At 39.7% G+C, this 16,238-nt stretch overlaps 1 protein-coding gene across 1 annotated transcript in view; it reads left to right on the top strand.

Moving 5' to 3' along the window:
- Positions 1 to 16,238, top strand: part of NKD1 (NKD inhibitor of WNT signaling pathway 1) — a 106,698-nt gene that overhangs the window by 82,314 nt on the left and 8,146 nt on the right. Inside the window, exons 5-6 of the mRNA XM_040075758.1 lie at positions 5,974 to 6,080; positions 8,587 to 8,682. Coding sequence (XP_039931692.1) covers positions 5,974 to 6,080; positions 8,587 to 8,682 — 203 coding nt within the window. The remainder of the gene's footprint in view (positions 1 to 5,973; positions 6,081 to 8,586; positions 8,683 to 16,238) is intronic.

Genomic DNA, 16,238 nt, shown 5'->3' with positions numbered 1-16,238 from the left:
GTGTTGTGGCTGTCAGCAAGAAACCACGAAATAGAAGAACATGGGTTCCCTCCATATTCAGGTTGAAATACCCATCCCAGATTGGTAGGAGGCACAGCTAGTACAGCTTCCTCTAAATTGGTTTTGACTTGTCCTACTGGACGTAGAATGGACAATTAATTTCCCTGCAGTAAGTTTCAGAGAAGGCAGCTTGATCTTTGTTGTTCTGAAGGGTGTGTCTAATTCATCAGCTTCAGCTTTCAGTCAGGGAAAGCTGAATATGTACCTCTGGCTCTGGTCCAGGCTGAGCCTGTTTTTCTATGAGCTTGTTCTAGTGGCTGTGGAACAGGAATGTTCCTCCCTGATCCCTTCTCCCTATGTTCATTTGCCACTGGAAAAGAGGGCCTTTGCTCAAGCAAAGTCATCTCCATCAGGGATAGATTTCAATCAAATCAGTGGAATAAAACAACGTGTGCTTAATGGGGGTGATGTTTCTTAATCCATGGCCTCCAGGAAACTTAAAGGTAAAATCTGAATGTGAATGTAATTGTTAATTAAAGGACTTCTCCTCGATTTAGACTTTCAAACGTGGTTGTTATTGCTCTGGTTGTTGCATAGTCAGTGAGGAATGTCAGTTATGTTTGTCAAACCTGATTTGCAATGAGAAAAATGTTGGCAGGACCACATAACTTAGACATCAGAGACCTCAGATAAAACAGCAAAATTAATTCTCTTTCTATCCCTTTGGTTGTCATGGTCTCTAAGTCCTGATGCATCTCCTGGGTCTGTAAATTGGAAGGGAAACCCTGACCCTGTTGATGTCCATAGGAATTTTACTGCCAAGCTTGGCCAGCTCTTTGACACTCAATTCCACCAGTGAAAAACTGCTGCTGAAGTTCAATTTGACCTGTTATAAAAGTGCTTATGACTTCTCCTCCTTGTCTTTATAAGTATTTTTTAAATTTTGCTTCTATCCTCTTTCCCCATGCATCTCAGGTTCTAATGTGCGGTTTGTTGTCCTTTTACCCACATACAGATAATTCTGCCCCTTTGCTTCGGGCAGTAGTTTGAAAGAATTGCTGTGGACTCCAGTCTATCCAAAATGAGAGGAAGGCTAACAGTATTTCACTTTAAAGGCTGAGGTGCAGGGCTTTCATAGGTGGCATTTTTGTTAAGTCTCCAATTTTAGTCTGGTTTCTCTCACTAATGACCCTGACATTAAGATAGGGTTAAGATATCACTGGTAATGTCCCGTCATAATTCACCACTGTGGAATTGCAGAGCTTCTCCCATAGTTCTCCTTTTTGAGTTAAGGTGATGCAACAATCCCATGCCTTTTGGAATGGCTGTCTTTCCAAAGAGGTTCTGAAGTTGTTTGTCTATTTAGCCTGAGTTCTCCTCACTGCTGTGCAAAATTTGGCATTGGTAGCCCAGGCTTGGACATTTCTCAGAGCTGCACCTTTGATTCTGCCCTCAAGATCCTGTTAATGCAAAGTGTGGTTGATTGAAAACTGGAGTGAAGCTGTCCTTACTTTGAGAAGGCAAAGAGCATGGTCCTTTGCTGGAATGAGCCTTTGAGAAACATGGAATGATGTGCCACCTAAGTGCTGGTGAAAGTTTAAACAGTCACTTTTCCACCTCAGTGCGGCTCTGTTTTGGTGTTCTCTTTTTTCTCCCTTATTGTCAGATGCAGGATGGAGGCAGGAGAAAAATGTTTTGGTTTTTTTTTATGCCTGAAGCTTACTATTCTAACTTCATTCAATACACAGAGCACAACAATCAGTTTAACTCATTTCTGGGAGATTTTGGTGATTCCTAAGGAGCATTTTGAATTATTACCCCCTTTCCTTAAGAATTAAAAACCCCCAAAATCTGAAAAAAAGGCTTAATTCTTCTGGGATGAGTATTAATATCTTTAAACTGGTGCTCATTCTCTTACTCTTTTCCTCCCCCACTTCAATTAGGAGCAATTGGGTGGTAGTAATTAACAATTATAGAGAGAAACATCTGCTAGTACACTTAAGCCAGCCAGTTTGTTTTTCGTGAAAGAATGGTATTTCACAATTTTTCCAAGTTAATATTTTTCCTTTATTGTCTTTCCAATTTCAAATATTGTCCAGACGCATTTTTATAGTGTCTTAAGGTTATAGAAGTGAATACAAGACCATTAATAATGAACAAGAAAAGAACATAATAAAGAAAACATATGCAATATTTCAATCCATGAAACATTCTGTTAGGGAACATTGTTTTTGAGAGCATATGGTTATTCCCATGAGAAGCAGTATATACAACTTTTTTTTTCCCCCTCTAGTTGTGGATTCCCACAACAAGAATATGTTTCTCTGTGTATTTGTGTATGTAGCACGTTCTTTTTGTCAGGACTTGTTATCTGAGCAAGGAGGTTAGTAAGTATTTTTGCACAGATGATGCATTGTATGCAGACTTATTTCTGATGGCCTAGACTTTGGAAACACAAGTCTATTAATTCTCCACACTCCTTTGAGATAGCTATCTTGTCTGGTCTGGTTTAATATCATTGGCAGAGCTGAAAGGAAGTTCACATTGTGAATATGTCTGAACCTTGGCATGCGGCTCACTGGTGGATCTCTGCTTACAGGCTGCCAGTTTTAACTGTCCCAAGCAGACATTCTCATTTTATTTATAAGCAGGCTCTGCATGTGTCTGTATCCCTCATGAAACTGAGCACGTGTCAATAGTCAAAACTAAGTATAGCAGCAAGATACCAAACACTTCTTTTCTTCTCAGACAAAACAGTATGTGTTTTCAAACGTTCATTGGGTTTGGATAAGACACATGGGGATATATGCACAGACACATTATTGGATCACTTGTAAATAATATTTTAGTATCTCCATATTGCCCTTTAAAGTTTCCTCAGCAAGATTTCATGTTTCTTTGCTGAATGAAACTTGACATCAGGATGAGATCACCAGATTTCCCCATTTCATCTGAGCTCCAAAATGAGTAACTGATTTCAAAGGATAATTCCCCAGAGAAGCAAGGCCAATAAGTTCTTCAGATCAAAGGTCAGCAAAGCTCAAAGAGGATAATTTCTGGCATAGAGTATTTAAACTCTCCCAAGGAGTGTACTGCAAGATGTATCCCCTCCTTCCCCAATAGCTGAACCCTTGTTTTTTGAGAGGACTAATTTGTCAGTGCACATTTTTTTCCACTGTTACATAAATTATGCATTAAAGTGAAAGCTTCCTATCTGAACACACAAAGTGTACATCCAGGAGGGTTGTTAGCTCTACCTGGGGAAGACAGCAGAAGGTAACTCTGTGCTGTTCCTCTCTGGTGGGCTGGGGAGCTCTGCCGCTCTATGCTGTGCCAGTGGCTTTCAGCACAGTGCAGGAGCGTGGTGGTGGAAAGGTGAGAATGCTCTGTAAGACACTGGGGTTTTGACAGAAAACCCAACAGAGAGCACTGTGGCAGGGAATAGTCAGCTTGTGCAGGGTCTGCCTCACAGTGCTATGCCTAATGCAATCTGCCATGTCGTTTGGGATGCTGACCCTCAACAGGTGAAAGACAACTGTAGAAGTCTTTTGGCCATCGTGTACTTTTAAACATTTAAAAGAATGTGTGATAACAGGAATGGATATTTCTTTTTTCCAAATGGCTGTTCACTGTCCCAAAGAAGCTAGGGGTCATACCAGCCCTGCTTTCATTTATTTCACATTCCCTAGAGCAAGGTTGGGAGGGATTGCAAAAGCCTCTTTTACAGAAGTTTCTATCAGGTTATAACTGTGCATGTGAAGAACCAATCACTGGTACAGATGAGGCACTGAAAATCTAAGGGTGTGTCAAACAGCGATGAAGAACCACTCTCAGTGTAACTGTCCTTGTTATGAAGGCCTAGGTTACCTATTCATTTCTTGTTGGTTTTAGAATGAAGCAACAAAGCTGGACTAAAGTAGACAAACAAACATTGTCTTTTGTTTGGGGGTCTTTTTGTGACCTTAGCTTTGAACTTCTAGGAATGTGGAGTTGTATTTATGGGCAAAGTGAGTATAAAGCAAGTGGCACTTTGTCAGATATACTTCAAAGATATGTATTGGAAATAATACTTATTTTAATACCTATCTTACCTGTAAAAAACACTATACAAAATCCTCCTAAGAATCAGTCCCTGCTCATCCAATAAAACCAGCTTAAAAGAGCCAGAGAAGAAACTGCTGTGAAACAGCTTTGTCTTCTTTTTTCTGACCTTCCTACTTAGATTATGTTTGGTGAAAGGAATCCTAACATGACTTGGAGTAGAAATCAAAGTATATCAACATGTCAGTATGTGTATAATAAACACCATCTCATTGGTATAATGCAAATTACGTGTGTGTGTTGGGAAGCTGGTGTTAGTATAACATCAAAACCACCAGTTAAGCATCAAAAACAGGAAATTCCCAAGGTCTGCATTTCTACTTTAGTCCCTTTTCTTTACTGTACATCCATCTTATATAGCATACCACAGCTTTGAAAACAAACAAACAAAAGTAATCCAATAATGTTAAATTTAAGTAAATAAATGAGACTGTGATATGTATTGCAGTGTGACAGTGTGAATGTTGGGGCAGAAATCTTCTGGAATTCCTGAGAGTATGAAGCTGTGGTAATGGGAGTTTTAAGAGGTTTGGGTGGTTGTTGTTGTTGTTGTTTTTTGTGTGTTGTTGTTGTTGTGGGGTTTTTTTTTTTGGTTTTTTTTTGGGGGGGGGTGCTGTTGTTGGTTGGTTGGTTTCTTGAAGATTTTTTTTTCTATTTTAAACATGAAGGAAAGTCCTGGGAAATGGCTAGTAGGGATAACTTAACTTCAAGGCTTGCTTTCCTGGAAGAATGGTTGGGAGGCAGCTCGGCAGAGTGGAACACCAGGAGAGCCAATAAACCCAGTTTGAAATGGGTCACCCTGAACTGGAGGGGATCATGTCACCTTTTTTGTAAGGAATATGATGTGACTGAACTGGCACTTAATGAGATGCCACTGCCAAAGGCGTCCCCAAGAAACAGTTCCTAACATAGCATTAGGATAAAGGCTTTGGGTAGATGCAAATGCTGCAGTGCAAGAGAAAAAATGCTGACTTTAGGGCCCGCTTTTTTGCAATATTCCTGGGTTTTGGAGAGTTGGAAGAATTGCTGCTCTATGTAATGGTGTATGGTCGCAACGTTGGCAGAGTTGTGTGGGTGTGTAAAAGATCATGTCTAAATGTCTGAGAGTAGGGTTAAAAAGTCTTTGTGTATTTTCATAATGCTGATGAAGATAGAATTAGTTTTCTTCAGATTTAGGGTTTCATCACATGCAAGGCCGAATGCCCCTGCAGAAGTCAAAGGAGCACCTATTAAGTTCTAGGCATTTGTCATTTAATCCACATGAGAAGCATATATCTTTCTGTTATATATAGAATATATGTTATGATATGTTGTAAAGAGATATTAATGTTGATGCTCTTTATGAGTGCCATTGATTTATGCACGTGCCTGATGTTTTAACTTGAATCTTGAGTGAAATATGCTATTTCGTGTGTTGAAAAAAATGCAGCTTAACCTTTTGGCAGGTGCCATCTTGGAAGGTACTAAGCTTTGTGTGCGTTTGAAGAGTGAAACTGGAACAGAATGAGGGCTTTATTTTGGCTTCATTACTTCACTCACTGCTGGTGAATATGATGGGTTTTTGCAATATGTCAGAAACTTTCAATATTTTGCAACTTATTTGCAGTAACAATCTGCTATTTTATATTCTCATAATACTGTGTTTGAACTTCGTGTGACTCTAGTGATGTTTGTAGGGGAGGCTGTTGGTAGATTGTCTGCTGAAATTATCCCAGATGCGTAGTGAACACAAAAGCAAATCAAGTATAATGATCCTCTCACACAAGTCTGCTGATATCAATTTCACCCTAAATATAAAGACAGATTTGCAAATATGAGGCTGCTTTGACATTTCCTTATAAGCATTTTTTTTCTTAAATATGCTATTCGCAGTGGCTTTGCCTCCAGAGAAGACAGATGGAGTTTGCAGTGGAGATGAAAAGAAAGCAGAAAAAGAAAATGACACACGCACAAGTTCCAAGAAGCAACTGAAATTTGAAGTAAGCCCTTTGTATTTTAAAGTTTCACTGTACTGACATAATTATGGTAGAAAAATAACCTGTGGACCAAATAGTGTCATCTGATGCATGTTTATTGCTCCCAATGTTTGCAGTGGGTACAGGAGGCAGCTGAACTGGCACAAATTGGTGCCTTACTATTTATTGGTGCTCCTTATGAGGTGATTAGTGACATTTATTTACAGGTTTGGAGACAATCAAATGATGATTGTTTCTCTGCAGGATCTGAAATGCATAGTAAGAAGAAGCTTTCAGTTCAACCCTTTCTCTACTAGGCCAGCTACCATATTATCCACTCTTTAGACTGACTTTCATGGACTATTGCACTCGGTTAAATCTGCCTAAAGTAAAAGATACCTGTGAAAGCTTCTGCAATGATTGATCTTCTGTGCCCAGGTCTCCAAAGTGAGATAACCCTGACCTGCTACACAGGAAATCCATCTATCACATGGCAGGAGGGGAAGGAGGGTGATCACTCCTAAGGGCTCTCTCCTTGTAGACTTGCAAACATCATATAACTGTCAGACATTTTGTGCAGCTGGGAAATTTTGTTTCTGCAGGGAGTGTTTCATAAATATGAGTGTGGAAACGTGCAGTCACCCAGCCGGTGGGTTGTCTATCTTGGTCAGGAGGAAGATATTCTGGCACCAGCAGAAAACAGCACAAATACTCATCTCTGCACTCCAGCAAATATGGCAAACATCAGCCTTTCAGTGCTGTCAGCCTGTCTAAGTAATGAGCTTTGTGTTTCTTCTAGTGATGTTTAAAAGACCATGCAGCCGCCTTGCAGCATGGCTGGAGTGTTCTTCTCCTTCTCAGTCTGGTACAATTTAATTTTTTATTGTTTTAAAGCAGATTAGGGAGAAGTAGGTTTCCCATAGGTAGTTCAGGTGTTGCTTGTGTGCCTTCTGGGGAGGTAACATTTCCCCAACCCCCCCCAGCTATAACTCTTTTCCTAGGCCCATTTTATATTCTACCTTGAGTAGTAGACATTTGCAGACAGGAAAGGCATGATAAATTGCAATTAACAGTGCCTTGACATTTGAACGTTGGAGGACACCTGTCAACATGGTCGGTGCCAGAGTAGCTGGAGCTCCACTGTACCAGCAGAGTCTGTGTTTGTTCCCAAGTAGTTCTTGGCATGCCATAAAGGTTAGCACTTGGTTCTAGGCACCGTGACTAATGCAGGGAAGGTTTCCATGGCTCTTAACTAAGCAGAGCACATCCTCACATAAAGATGTTATGCTAGGCAATGTGGGACAGGGAAGTATTAATATGTGGCAAGAAACCAAGTATTGATATTTTTTTTTTCCCCCCTTGTTCTACAAATTAAAGTTTTCCAGCAATGTAAGCTGGGAGCTGAGAGACCGGTAAATGCTTCAAAGGTATGAAAGAATCAGAAATGCGAGTGTTGCGACAAGAGGTCTAAATCTGAGGTGAAAGTGATTTGGCTTTTAAAGGTGCCGGGAATGTTTATGTAATATGAAGCTGTGTTTCCACAGTGGAGTGTGGGGCACTTGGCAGCTCTCAGCCGGGCTTGTTACAACTGAGAGGAGGCTGCCTTTGAACTCGGCAGGGGACGGGGTGCCCATAACTGCTGTAGGGAATTGGTTTCAAGTCAGAGGATCAACCAGGTATTTTGAGGTCTGTCATGCTGAAGCTATATGGGGCTGTTTATTTTACTTGCATACAGTGACTTTCATTTTAATTGCACTGTAACTTCTCTGTTTTGCCTTTTTGTGGCTCTGGATAATTCTGATTGCACAGCCCTTGAGAGACAGCAAAGGATTTGCACCCAGGTGACTGGAGTCAGTCAAAGTGCACCCTTTGTTCTTGGGTTTGGTTTGGGGATTTTTTTCCCCTTTAACAAATTGATTCTTTCAGGCTTTCCACAGATCTCACCGTCACCAACAGAAGCATAGTTAAAGCAGGGAGCAGGCACTACTCCCAGGTTGTTCTTGCCAGTTCCAAGGCAGGCTCTGTTTCAGGAGCTTCAGTGGCATGACGTTGTACTGCACTAACTCTGACCACCTTTGCCTGTCAAATGTCTGTGCTGATGACAGATCTCTCGGGTGGGGATTTGTGTCCATACTGTATTAACCCTTATTCCCAGCCCTGTGGTGTGCCACCTCCTTCTGTGAGTCTTCTTCTTCCTGAGTTAGGCGCAGCTTTCCTTCTCATGTTTTAGGGGGAAATCTTACTATGTTTCAAGAGCTTCAGGGAATAGTCCTCTTGCACCTTTTCCTGTGTTCTACAATGTAGTAGAAAGCAAGTTGTGAATTCCCTGAGGCGTAGCCCAAGAGTTAGGAGTGTTATGTGATTATGGTGGGACTCTCCGTTGTGGTGGACAGAGGCCTCTCCAGACATATCCTGGGTGCTCCCTCCCACGAGGGAGGGAGGAAGGAGGAAAGCAAGCAGCCTCCTGTAGAGCCTCCTCTGCAAACAGGCCTTTTGCTTGAGGTAATCAGCTGCTCTTTGCATGTTTTAGGAATTGCAGTGTGATGTGTCTGTAGAGGAAGATAACAGGCAAGAATGGACCTTCACGCTGTATGACTTTGATAACAACGGAAGAGTCACACGTGAGGTAAGCAAAGCACAGCTGCCCCTTTATGTGCAGCTCTTGCTAACAAGAGAAGTGTTTTATAACAGGAACATTTTTTCTACTATGAACTAGAGGTGTCCTGCCAATTTAAACAGCAGTTTCCATGGACCCTTCCCTCCTAGAAACAATCCCACCAGTAGTTCACCGTTTTCAGATCTACTGTACTTTTTTTTTTTAAGCTGGTTGTTGTTTAATACCTGAGATTAGCCTTTAAAAAATACTACTGGCATTTGAGGAGGAAAAATATCTGAAACAACTGAATAGCTAAACACACTGTCGAAATAAACTCCTGCAAATGTATATTGTTCTGGCTTTTCTCCTGCTTTTCAGAGTTAAGCTAACCAAATAGCAAGGTTGCTTGCTGACATTCTTTCCAACAGTACTAACTATACTCTTCTATTGTTTTAGTGAATATTGGGCTGATCTCTGCCTTTTCCCTCCAAGTATAAATAACACTGATGATGTTCTCTGGCGGACCATAAAGAATGGCTGTCAAAGCATACCTGTGTGTATTTTTTAATATCAGGCTGTCTTCACACCAAATAAGAGGAAGTATAGAATAGGATATGGTCCTTTTTGAGAACTATTTCTGCCCAAATTGAATAATATTTTTAGAAGAACGTCTTTTACTTGGGATCTATGCCATATTCTGTCATTGATTTTTGTGATGTGTGTTTACTGGCTCCCATGGCTTTAGATAAGCAGTTGAAAATCAAAGGCTTTTTCTCTCTTAGATCTAATGCTGGTGCTTGTGACAATTGCTAAAAACTGTTTGAAAGCAGTAGGGCAAATACTGAAAGTGTAGTGGCCTTAGGCACCAACTGAGGGCAGAATTTTTCCTGTAAGTCTGAAGCAAATTTCTTTTGGCATTACCAAATGTGGTTGTTCAGGGCTTTTATCATGTATTTGAACATCATTAAAAGGCTATTTTTATTGTTTCTACTCTGATAGTGCTTTGAATAGTCAAGTGAAATCTGTGCCCCTCGTGCACAAGAACAAGCAGATGAAAAGTTGCAGGGTGAGTCCAGAGTTCCAAAGAGGAAGATGAGATAGAGAGGGCAAGGAGGGGTGAGGTGAGGAAGTCGTATTGTATTTGTTAATGTTGGTGGAACAGAGACTAGAAAAATGAAATAACTTGCTTGGACAACCTTGTGGCAGATTGAACCCAGGTCTTTCTAAGTCTCCATTAAAAGATTATTGTGGCTCTCAAAAACAGGGGAAAAACACACAAACCCCAAACCCACATTCATGGGTGTCTTTTACATTCAGGCATGGAATTCCCGTTAATGTCAGTGGGGGTTCCATGTGCTGAACATAATGAGAATATGCTTTCAAGTATGTATACAATAATTACTTGTGATTATGTGGTACACCAAAGGGCTTAATTTGACTGTGCTTTGAGAATATGTTACAGCCAAATTCTACCTCTCCCTGCTACAAGAGCAGACTACAGCTTAACTGAAACCAAATCTGTGCAAGGATTGAATATTATACTGCTCTGAGGTCTGGAGGTTGCTACATTCAGGCTTGAACTTGTGCCAAAAATAGTTCTTTCGACCAAGGAACCAAATAGGTTGATAATTTTCAGCTCTTTATATGTGACCAAAGATAGAAACAAGTAGTATGCACCATTCTAAATCTTTGCCTTTATGTCACACACTTCTTTTGCAAACTGTTCTAGGGCCATTTGTATAAACCCTCTTCTTTGTTATCTTCTGTTGAATTCAGGTGCAATTTATGAGGGTTTTTTTGAGCAAGAATGACCAACAATAGCAGCTCATAGATAATCCTGGCCTCAAAAGAGGAATTTTAGTCTCTTAAAATGACAGAATTTCTTGTTCTCTTGGGCCCTGGGAGGTGGGTAGACATAGTGTGCCTGATACTGTCCTTTGCTAAGCAGCTCTGCCCCTGTTCCAGCAAATGACTTAACGAAGGGGAACATTAAACATTTGAATAGTTTCAATTAAAATGAATAAGAGACATGTTTGCAGTTACAAGTGTGTGAAGTACATTGCTGGAGGGACAAAATGGGCAGTCTGAAGAAGAGGCAGATCTGTACCAGTGCCCTTTAAGTGAGCTGATAAAAGTGCATTCAGAACCTGTCAGCTTTTCTTAACAAAGGCCCAGTGTTCTGGTGAGAAAAGCTTAATATGGACCTTTTCTCCTTCTTGGAAAATTTCCCTTTAATGTCTCCTGGACTTATGTCTAGATTTAACAGAGAGATGAAAATTTTTCAGTTCGTTTTTTACCTGTAGACCTGGAGGTGCTGTACAAAAAGAAGTCAGTAGCATTATTCTTGCTTTTCACCACGTTGTGAAAATGAGACAGTGGAAAAGAAGTGGCTTACCCACTTGCATCCATTTCATTTGATTCAAAATCATGGTGTTTAAAACATTGTCCAGAGAGTTTCCAAAGGAATACACAGTGTTAAATTAAGTTGTAAGACACACATGGATGGGGAACAATTTTACTGATGGACTGAATGAGCTTTTTTTCATTCAAATATTTTAAATTTGTAAATAAGATGTGTGTGTTTAGTTGATACAACCTCCGTTGGGTTCTACAGAATGACAGATCACTTCTAGAGCGTTCCATTTTAGTGAAATTACTTCTAGATCTAACAGTGTCTTCAGAACTTAATGCTGCTTTGATTTCCTCCTAGAGCCTGTATGACTTATTCTGTCATTCTTATAGTTAGAAATTCACATCTAGTTATGCTTCCTGAAGAGACATACTCATTATGAAAGCATGATTATTGGGATGGCAAATTATAAATTAACATTACTCTATGTTATTAAACTTCTGCTTTTTATGTCATAAAGATGACCAGTTCTCAGTCCTTTTTGGTTTAGTGAGAGATAACTTCCTGCTCTAATATGTATATACAAAACTTGGCTAATAACACTTCCCTTCATTCCATAAGCCATGAGAGGACAATTCATTATGTACAGCAGGCCTTTTTAGAACTGACAGCTGCTCTGTAATTATCTTCACACGAATATTTGTAATCGGACTTGAAACTTGGATAATTGAACTAATGTGTTTTGATCCATGAGGTTTTATATTGAGCTCTCTGAGTGTAATTATACTTCGTAAACACTAGCTCTTTTTTTTTTTTTTTTTTTTTTTTTTTTTTTTTTTTTTTTTTTTTTTTTTTTTTTAAATCAGTTCTTCCTTGTAAAATTGAGTTTCTTTGGTGAGCGTCTGCACAGGAATAAGCACACAAGAAAGCTGCTTGTCAAGACAAAAAAAAAAAAAGAAATTTCTTCTAGAGCAGCTTTTGAGCAGATAGCAAGTGAAGTTCCTTTTGCATTCCAAATAAGAATGATTTAAAAATGTATATGATCAAACAGAGCTGATGTTGCAATAAAAACATCCTGCTGTATGTAGAAATCAGACTACAAACAAAGTACAAATGAGACATTTGTATTTATCTTTTTCCAAGGGAAAGGTAATGAACTGGTATTGATGTTTTTCTTCATGCATTTTTAATGCTAAAAATGTTCTTTGTATCTTACATTAAATACCCAATTTTTCCTCTTATGTTTCCTTTGTGACTTGCTCTTTCCCTTTTTAATTTTTTTTACTCCTATGTTCTGAAGAGTTTGAGGTTATATCTGCATTCAGAACTCAGCACCAAGTCATTGACTTGGGGAAGGATATTGGCTTTTTTGGGGCAAGCATTTATCAGTCTGACCCTTATCTTGAAATTTGTTGGGTTTTACTGTGTTTGTTCTAACTCAGGGTATAGAAAGAATGATGAAACCAATGTGTAGAAGAACACTGCCTATCTGTATCTGTGGCCATTGTTTCAGTCATTAGAACTGGTGGCTTCATGTCAGATAGAAATACTAAGAGAAAATAAAAACTTCCTCTCCTGTTTTTAAGGGGAGTCAAAGAATTCTCTTCAGGCAAGCTACAAAGACTCAATCTGAATCTTTCCATTTTATTAAACTCTTTGGTTTTGGGGTGTTCTGTGGTTTGTTTTTGTTTTGAATTTTTTTCTGAAGGGAGCCTGGTAGTTTAGGGTTTTTGGGGGGTTGTTTGTTGGTTGGCTTTTTTTGGGTACAAATATCTCATTCTGTTAAATTAATTCTAATGGAAAAAAAACCTATTACTGTCTTATACAAAAATCTCTAATTTGCTAACTAGTCTTATGATGATAATCTGTGTTAATATGGGAAAAATAAGGTCATCCCTGTACCACTAATATTCCTTTAAAATAGAAAATAATACCTGAAATAGTGACTTTCTCAGTCTCACAGATGTTCTGTAAGGAATGAGGAATACTTCAGTGCTCTCATTCTTTTTTCAGACCCATTATAAATTATTGTTAATCTCCTACTGGAGATCTATAAAGTATTCTGCAGATAGATGTGCGAGCTTAACTGCTTGCTTTTTAATATTTTGAATGGAAATATTTCAGGCAATCTATTAAAATTTCTCTTCTTAATGTACTTTGTTGCATTGGCTGGTTGATAAAAAAAGAATGGGGTTTTCACCCTGGAAAAACCAACCATGGTGTTCTATGAGAAAAAGACAAATAAATCTGGGTATGACATGTGCTGGCTGTTTGGATACTGCTCAACGAGCATTTGTTTTCCTCTCTTTGGAAAAATATCGTAGTTTCAGTTTTTGTACTTGATTAAGAGATCCCAGCAGAAATTCTGCATACCACGGGCCCCTCAGAAGTTAGAGTCATGCAGCACACTCCCCCTCTAAATATAGTCCATTTGCTATAGAGCAGAGAAATATTTTTGTTCATGCTTGTTTCTCTTTATCCGTTTAATACAGTAGTCTAAAAATGCACTTTTTGTCAGGGAAGGGCCAAGCAGTCTAAAGCAAAACAGTTGCAAAATCCCATTTGTAAAACTCATAATTCATTGTGCATGAAAGTTCACTTCTTTGGTAGGTGTGGTCTGAGTTATGCTGGTTTATGTATCAGACAAGAGGAACATTTAACTAGGTTTTATTCTTGATCTTTGATGCTAAATTTCATGAGGATGGTGAAATGCACAAACTGGTGTGTAGAAGGTAAAGCGGTCTCAATTGATTTAGGCAGTCTTTTAACAAATTTTAATGCATATAATGTTCAGTGGGACAGCTTTAAAGGGAAACAAGTCTGCTGGCAACTGGAAGATGAAAATACTTTTGGGGGTAAATATACATGTAACTATAAAATACAGAGTGTGTAACATATATCTTAATGGTCTATTGCTACCAATTTGACAAGGAACCATTACCATATTAGCTGCCACAATAGGACTGTGAGAAAGGAGTTTTAGTCACAGCTCAGTTTTTATTGACAAAGACCATTCCCAGTAGATATAATTGTGTAGATTGTGAAGCAATCTACATTATTATTAACAATGTAGATTTATAATAATAATTATAAATTATAATTGTGAAGCAATAATTATGAAGCAACAGGAGGTTCAAGCTGCCTTATGGTAGCTGGTACCTGCTCAGCCAGGACCGTGGTACGTGAGACGGCACACCCCAAGCAGCCTTGTCTGACCAAATCAGTCAATTCGTTGAAGTTCCCAACCCCAAATTAGGACCACAAGTAAATAACTCTGTAGTAAACCCAGGATTGTTGTCAGTATTTAAAAGATCAGCATAAGCACTAAGTGGTTGCTCATGGCCACCCCTAACCTCGATCTTGGGACACATCCAGCGTGACAACCACGCTCCTGCAGTGCCAGGATGCAGAGCAGTCCCGAGCTCCGTGGAGGAAGCTGCATGTTAAACACATTACAAAATGCAGAGGCAGCAGTGTGTAAGTTCACAGAGGTGCTGAGTCCTCTGCGCAGTCTTTTCACAGCCTGGACGTTGATTTGGGTTAATTTGTGCCTGTTTGGCTGAGACACGTAACTTGTCCTGATGTGATATGTGTGTGCACATTCTTGTGACTTGCCAAGTATGTGTCGCACAAATGCCACATTTGGCCTTCCCTGACAGCCTTTGGGAGTACTTTTTAAACTGCTGAGTCAAGCAGCTCGTTGAGAAAGACCCTCACAGAACCCAAGGGGCAGATTGCCAGCCAGTTAGCAAGTTAGACCTCAACCCTGAAAAAAATCATGTAAAAGGACAGTGGGGGATTTTTTGTCTTTGGTTATTGAAGCTAAAATAGACTAGATGTACAAACATCTGGCTTTACAAAGATCTGGCATAGCGGAGAAAAGGAAGAAGGGCAGATTATTGTGAATGAAAGAGTTGATAATAACCTCTTGATAGCAGCCTCGTGTGGAAAGATGACATGTTGGCTAACCAACACTTGTCCAGGAATGTGTGGGAAAAGCCCCATTCACCCACATGCTGAGTGTATGGAGTCCAGTTAAGAATAAATACTGTGCTTAAGTATTGCTGAAGGAGGAGATGCTCTTAGAAACAAAACTTATGGAGGGTGTATAAAACAACAGATATGGCTTGTTTGTCTGTTTGTGTGCTTGCCTGGGTTTTTCCTCTTAGATGAAATAAAAATCCAGCCCTTCAAGCTGGCTGTCAGATGTGGCTCTTGTCTGGCCACATTTAGAGGTCTGGGTAGGTTTCAAATGAGGCTGGAAGTGTGAGAAGGGAGAAGTGTTAAAGAGCTGTGAGGTGTCCACCAGATTGACACAGCATTCTGTGCACTCAGGATTTAGACAGTGATTGTCAAGAGCATGGAAAGAAGCCAAAAACATGTAGTGACATGTAAAAGAACATGTAGTAACAGCCCATACAGACTCTTGGATCAATGAGAGAAAAGATATCGGAGAAAAAGAAATAAGACACTGCACGAGGCTCTCTTTTTATAAATATATTGTCTTGAACTTACAAGTCTGGAGATATTCCCCTGAGTGCAGAGTTAGAGAGGTTACATGTTAAGACAAAGTCAGGACCCCCAAGGATTTAGCTGTTCATTCTTCCTATTGAGCTGGAAAATCATCTACTGTAATATCATTGGTCCTGGCCATAAGGTCAGTATTTCCCTAAATTCTGTGTGAGTAGAAATTAGTATTTCTGTGTCATCTTGAAAGCTGGTTCCATAATGAGGACTGTGTGGTGGGGGACTCCGTTAGGGCATGCTAAACATTGAGCTGCCCGTGTTACAAGTGTGACTCCTGAGCAAAAGAAATTTTAGAGAGGTTTTGAATTTTTGTAGACCTGGCTCTTAATCCTCAGGTCCAGTTACACTCAACAAAAGATGATTTAGGTATTTCCTTTGTGCTTGCAGGCATCTGGAAAGAGCTTAGGCAGTAGGATAGATCAAGGAAAAGGAAGACCAGCATGGAGAAGTTCTCAGATATGCATTCAGTGGGCTCTCTATAGCCTGCCATGATCAGAATGCTTTATCAGAATGCTTTGGCCTTAGGTTGGTGCCCAAGACCAGTTTGGTAAAGTCCCTTTGAGGAAAAGCAGTGAGCCAAGAGATCCCCTTTTCATCCTGGCAATTTCATGTAGTATCCTGTTCGAGCCTGGCTGGATTAAATCAACCTGAGGCCTTTGAGCATCACCAGCTACTAAACAGTGTTTCTCTTGTTTGAAACCATTGGCTT

Source organism: Hirundo rustica, chromosome 11, assembly GCF_015227805.2.
Source record: "Hirundo rustica isolate bHirRus1 chromosome 11, bHirRus1.pri.v3, whole genome shotgun sequence".
NCBI lineage: Eukaryota > Metazoa > Chordata > Aves > Passeriformes > Hirundinidae > Hirundo > Hirundo rustica.
Note: the sequence above shows the minus strand (reverse complement) of the source record. Positions and strands in the feature narration are given on the sequence as shown.